At 50.2% G+C, this 6,306-nt stretch overlaps 1 protein-coding gene across 1 annotated transcript; it reads right to left on the reverse strand.

The window, feature by feature from the left end:
- Positions 1–271: 271 nt before the first annotated feature.
- LOC146198897 (serine hydrolase-like protein) lies at positions 272–4,857 on the reverse strand. Its single transcript, XM_084594376.1, has 3 exons — positions 4,646–4,857; positions 4,269–4,547; positions 272–1,970 (listed from the first exon to the last, which is right to left on the reverse strand). The coding sequence occupies exons 2-3, from the start codon at positions 4,277–4,279 to the stop codon at positions 1,010–1,012; spliced, it is 972 nt and encodes a 323-aa protein (XP_084450502.1). The 5' UTR covers positions 4,280–4,547; positions 4,646–4,857; the 3' UTR covers positions 272–1,009.
- Between the last annotated feature and the right edge of the window lie 1,449 nt (positions 4,858–6,306).

Here is a 6,306-nt window from a genome sequence, read left to right on the forward strand (position 1 = left end):
ACCGAGCTCCTGCGAATTCTTACTGATTATTATGCTCATTAAAAGTTTTTTTTTCTCTCTCTCTCTCTCTCTTGCACACAACAATTTAATTTGTGCCATTGGAGCTTTTATTCTGGTCGTGAAATGCCTCCGCAGTATATATACATGCGAGATATCCACTTAAGAGCTATTGGCGCGCAGTTAGAGCATCGCTCGTAGGAACATCTGCGAAGTTGTGGCCACCTTCCAGCCCAAAAGCCATGAGCAGTCGTAGGGGCTTCAATGTATAGCCTTGTGGATAATAACTTGACCGCTTTATTGCATTGTTATCTGAGACATACACGACCGTCAGTCGTGTTCAGTTGGGAGAACCGTATCTGAGCTAACTGCACCTAGAGGCCCGCCGTTTTACAGCAGCCTTGGCTGATAACCATGCCGTTGAAAGCTGCACACACCAGCACCGTTGTCAAGCATGGCTTCGTGTTCTGACGTGAGGCCGGTCGCCGATAAGAAGGCGTCTCCATGAATCTTCTCCGCCAGACACCATGCTCTGTTCTTTAATGCCCCTGTAAGGCACTGGGAATAGGCACTTTACAGTCCTTGGGGATCACCATTTCTTATCTCGCTATTTAAAATACACATAAACTGATGAAATATCATACAGCTGTACGATGATGCGAATCAATCTACAATGCAGTATATACAAAAAGTTGTACTGAAGGTAATCACTGAAAACCAGGTGTGTTTGTGTTTGGATTAAAGGTGCATCTCAAAGTTAAGGAGAGCATTGTTTTTAGCTCGAGCTTTTCTTTCCAACATCACGCAGTATTTCTGAGGCGTGTGATAGTTGGAAACCTGAATGCGTGCTACGAGATCTTGATGATCATGCAGCCACGCAGTCGAAAAGGGGTAGCGTGCTGCTGGCCTTAAAAAGCTTGAAGAGGTGGGCATTGTGAGGTTACGTCTGTAATTGTGTGTGGACGGTATAGTGTTTTAAAATCCCTGATTGAGCATCGGATTCAGGCCCATGTCACGTGCACATGAAATCGTTCACCTTCCGCGCCACACTGTCCGGATCAGTCACGTGCATGTTCTTTTTCTCACTCTCGAGTACGACGTAACTGAAGCGCGAGCACTCCTCTGCGCCCAGACAGCGCATAATCGCCTCCAGGGCGTCGAGGTGCGGCCTCGCTCCCGTCGACAGCCTGCAGTCCCGCTGCAGCACCATCAGGTTGTTCTTGTAACGAGGCAGAGTCCTGTCGAACACGCCCGGGTAAAGTCCTTGCGGCTGCGCATAACGCACCCTACGGTCGGACGTGAACACGTAGCGGTCTCCCGAGACGCGCGCGCAGCCTCTGGCCATAAGCAACTCCGCCGAGGAGGTGTTGTGTCCTCTTGAGGCTATGACGTCTATGACCTCCTGCCGTGTATAAGAAGAGCGACGATCTTCGTCCGCAGCAACCTCGGGCCTGAAGTTCGGATACGTTGACGGGAACGAGCCCTCGATGGAAGCCAGCCTGGGAACCCTGTCTGGCTGCAACGCGGCGAGGTAGTAGCCGATGCCGGCGCCCATACCGTGGCCCAGCACGGAGAAGATGTCCCATTTGAGATGGTCGACGGCCGACAGCACGCTTTCGACGTAGCTGTCCAGGGTGTAGTGGCCGCGAGACGGAAGGTGCGAGGACAAGCCGTGGCCCGGGAGGTCGAGGGCCACCACCTTGAACTCCGCCTTGAGGAAAGGCACTAGTGGCTCGAAGACGGCCGCGTTGTCCAGCCAGTCGTGCAGCGCCAGCACGGGCTGTCCGTCGTCGGGTCCCCACTGTTTACCCGTCAGCTGTCCATGTGCTACGGGCAGCACGAGGTCGCGGGTGAGCCGCTGCTTCAGGGACGCCGAGGATGCTTGCCGGAAGGTCGCCAGCACACTCGTCCGGTCCTGACCGCGCGCCTCTCGGAGCAGGCCCTTTGCGAACATCAGGACGGGGCTGCTAAACCTGTGAAAAGGAACACGAGGTTCAAGAGCTCTGAGGACTCACTAGGTGGTTATCAGGGTGTGCCTACACATTCCATGCAGTCCGTTATATGCACAATGCAGATTTCTGAACCTTTAGGCGTGAGTGCTGATGTACAGAATCGGCCACGCTTGTCTAGGGCGCTCGAGCATTCTGCTGCGGATCAATTGCAGTCAAATCTCACCGAGGAGTTTTGCATTTGGCAAGAATATTGTGCATGCGTTGTCCACGTACAGGTCTATTCGGTTTCTCACGAGAGAGAGAGTATTATGAGTGCAAGTCAGTAGGTGATTTTGAATGTATGGTTATAAAGCACAGTGGTATGGCGTGTGAGACGTTACGAGGTGCACCACACACGTTTTTAGTGCCCTACGACATCATTGACTTGTGCGCCAGTGACGGCAAGATTACTATATAGGAAAGAAAACTGTTTTTATCACCTTCGAAGCAAGGGCCCCTGCTTCATGCCATATTTAAGTGGTCTTCTCGAGGTATTAGTTCTAGCTACAAACGTTGAGCAGGTCCTAACATTGGTTTTAGAAAAATAATATGGGGACATGCAGTATATCCGCCTTATAATAATGACGCGACAGCACGTACGTGTACCGTCGGCGTCCTGGATTCCTCTTTTGCATATCACTTCGCAAACGCAGACATAAATACTGGGCTTCTACTTTTGTTTACCACAAAGCACACAAGGCCTCCCAAACCGAACAACAGCGCTTGTTTCTTCTAATTTTACTGTCCACCCCTCCTTGCCAGGAATTCATGCAAAAAGTTTATGCATCGGTGCGGCTTTTGACATTTCGATTTTTTAAGGAGTTACTCTTCGCGTAATTGTCTATGATGTGATAACGATGCTTTTTCCGGTGCCATCATTGCATCGTTCTGTGTACTTTGGCCTCAAGGGTCACGATATGATAACGCAATTGCTTTAGTGGAATCAGCGTTTTGCGTACTCGATTATACGAAATGTAAATTTCTCGTTGCACCGAAACGCCTATAAATTCCACACCGAAGTATCCAGCTGTCGATACGGAGCAGAGAAAATATTTTTGTATATTCTCTCAACTGTCGTGTGCGCGACGCATCTAAGAACCATTGCACATGTTTCATTAACTGCAGAGACACGATTCTGTTTTGGGATGTGTTGCAAGGAACGATAAATGAATGCTTTAAATTCCTGCAGTGTATGCGATGATTCTGATTATTCGATCTGATTGAGAACCTTGCGGCATAATTTTGACAGCCATGGGCTGACAGCCACCAAAAATGACTCTTAAAGTAGCTGTTTTAGACGAAATATATGGGAATAGATGTATTCCAATTCATAAACGTGGGGAAGGGTGTGAAAGTTAGCCGGGTGAGTTGTGTATCCCCACGCGCAACCCAGAGAGCAGGAATCGCGCGTCAAAGTTGCGTCCAACTTAAGCACAACACGTGCCCGCGAGGTGCAATTTGAAGTCTGACTTCAGTGCACTGACAACGTATAGCAAGAGCACTGAGATTAGTTGGAAACCTTTTCAAATCATGCATCGCTTCTTGTGCCGAAGTATGCTTATCACTTGTGTAATCATTTTCTCCATGCATGTGGTCAATGAATTAAGCCCTCATAAGAGCACGTACTTAATTGGATTGCAGCTTTCTTTCAAGAAACGGCGCACACGATGCCACCTTTCTCTGATCGGTGAATAGACGGAAGTGGAATTCCGTCTTGTTATGAAGAGGGCGTTCGCGTGCAACCTTGCCGAATTGTGGTGTTGCAAGACCGCGGCGAATTGCCCCGGACGTTTGCTTGCTATTCTAGCTGTCCATACGCTGGAAGAACACTGTACTCCGTCAAACCTCAGACAAATTAACCTTCATTCACTATCTATTTTCCTTACCAAACGCGCACGAAGTCGCTTCGGCGTGTGGCTGTCCAGAAGCGCATGCCGTATTCTGTGGTAACGAATGAATGTAGCGTAACAAAGGAACATCAACAAGAACAAATAAACAAAACACTATTTTCCTGTTTCGAGGGGGTAAAAGCAACGGGTGCATTGCACCACCATACAAGTGCCCAATCACGCGCTTACTAGAAACCCGTGACCACCGGTGGTATAGACTCTCGATGGTGCCCCCTCCCCTTTTGCGTCCCTTGTGACTTTCCTGGGTCGCTCATTAGCCAGCAGGCGAACGCGTGTTTTCGTTTACTATCTACTACGACGAGACCCGTTCATTCAGGAGATATTATCCCATGCATCTACAGCACCTAAAATAAATTGTGAGATGACATACCTCAGAGCCATGGCGGTACTGTGGTGGGGACGTCCACGGGATGCAGTGTCATAGATGAGACAGCGCTGTCCAGTCTTTGGCGGAGCGCGCCGTACTACTCCTCTTGCTCCGGCTCATCGGCAAACAAAGAGCGGGGACCTGATAAGGGACCGGACTCTGCGGCCGCCAGATAGAGGGCATCCCCGTTTCCGCAATGAGCCGCCTTATCAAACGGCGCGGGGACGAGTAAACGGATTCACGCAGCCTCCGCAGGAGCACGTGCCTCTCTTGTCGACGCCTCTGCGAGGTGAGAGAAAGGGAGAAAACAGGAGCACAATAAACGGAGAGTCAGTGAGCGAACGCGTCACACGCTGAAATCCTTGAGAGAATCGATGTACGAGTGTGTTTGCGTGCCCCTTGTCCGGGAGAGGCCAAACTTCGTCATGCTGTCACTGCGAACACGAAACCGTAGCTCGCGAACGCGCACAGCTGTGGTCGCCCGCCGCTCTAAAGGCTGTTTCAGCGCCGATCATGTTGCACAGGCGTGAGCCCCAGAGAGGCGGAGCGTGCTCGTCGCAGCTAGGCCCCTGCTGCCCTTGTCAACTACGCGTACGCTCCTTCGCTGTTTCCGTTCGTCTAGCTGCCTTCGCGTTGTGCTTCCCCGGCCTTCCATTTTGCTTTCATTTTGTTTGGAATTGTTCGCGCAGCCAGCGCTGCTGACGTTCGTCATACCTCACTGAGTTGGAACGAAACAAAATTCGCCGACCGTGAAGCGCGACTTTCGCGTAGCCGGTAGCCGGCCTTTGATTGTGCGCTTACTTTACGTCTGCCTCGGACAGCACCCATGCGGTAGAGTCCTTTTCCTCCAGAAATCAAGCAGCAAGGCAACGCTGCCTTGTTGGAGCGTGACGGGGAAAAGAAATCGGTTTTCGCACAATCCCCACCTCGAGCCCATGGCGTGCATGCCCAGAACGGCAGCAAGAGGCTGGATACTATATTAATAGCAGAATGGTTTGTTAAGACTTCAGGATGAGCTTGTGGTCCCACAGATGTTGTCTTTCCAGTCGCGTCTCTAGTTCGTCTCCCCTTCAGATGGCTTCGCGCTCAAACCTGCTTCAGCGTTTACTCAGCGCATATAGATCGGCGGCTAATATTTAAGCTTCCTTTTTTCCCGCACTGCTGCGTGCTGGAATACCCTCCCCACCAACGTCGCCGCTATCACGTGCCCAAGTTCATATTTGCAGTATCTACTTTTATGATGCGCTTATTATTGTTGTATAAACTCACCCCTTATGTAATACGACGCGAAGAGGGTCTTTAATGTGAATAAAGAGAACAAGCTTTATTTATTTCTTTTTTTCTGATCTACGCGCGTTATCCGCGGACTGTAGACACTCTGCCAATGTGGGGAGCCGCGTAATTGCGCTCAGCAGTGTGAAGTATCCTGGGCCGATGCGTAGCGCGCGTGATGATGAAATGTGAAGCTGACACCAATTACCTGCAAGTGTGGTTGTCAAACACTCAGCGCCCCTATAGTTTCGTTTGGTTTGGTTTGGTTTGTGGGGTTTAACGTCCCAAAGCAACTCAGGCTATGAGAGACGCCGTAGTGGAGGACTGCAAAAATTTCGACTACCTGGGGTTCTTTAACGTGCAACATCGCACAGCACACGGGCGCCTTGCTTTTCGCTTCCATCGAAAAGCGGCCGCCGGGGCCGGGATTCGATCCCGCATCCTTGCGAACATGTGTTTTTTGTACATTCTTCGAAAGAGTGCGTTTCTCAGGGCTATCATAATACTACATGAGCAGTCGAATCGATTTCCAGGTTCTCCTCGGATGGCGGGCGGCCATCGCAGTGTGTTCGTAAACACTAACAGCGCCCCTATAGTGTTTATGAAGACGCTGCGATGGCCGCCCCTATGACATCCGAGGAGAACCTGGAAATCGATTCGACTGCTCATGTAGTATTATGATAGCCCTGAGAAACGCACTCTTTCGAAGAATGTACAAACAGAACAACAATATCTACAGAGAAAGAAACTAAAACATTTTGGCTTTATT

The sequence above is a fragment of the Amblyomma maculatum genome, chromosome 2, assembly GCF_055883805.1.
Source record: "Amblyomma maculatum isolate TAMU_Amacu chromosome 2, ASM5588380v1, whole genome shotgun sequence".
Lineage (NCBI taxonomy): Eukaryota > Metazoa > Arthropoda > Arachnida > Ixodida > Ixodidae > Amblyomma > Amblyomma maculatum.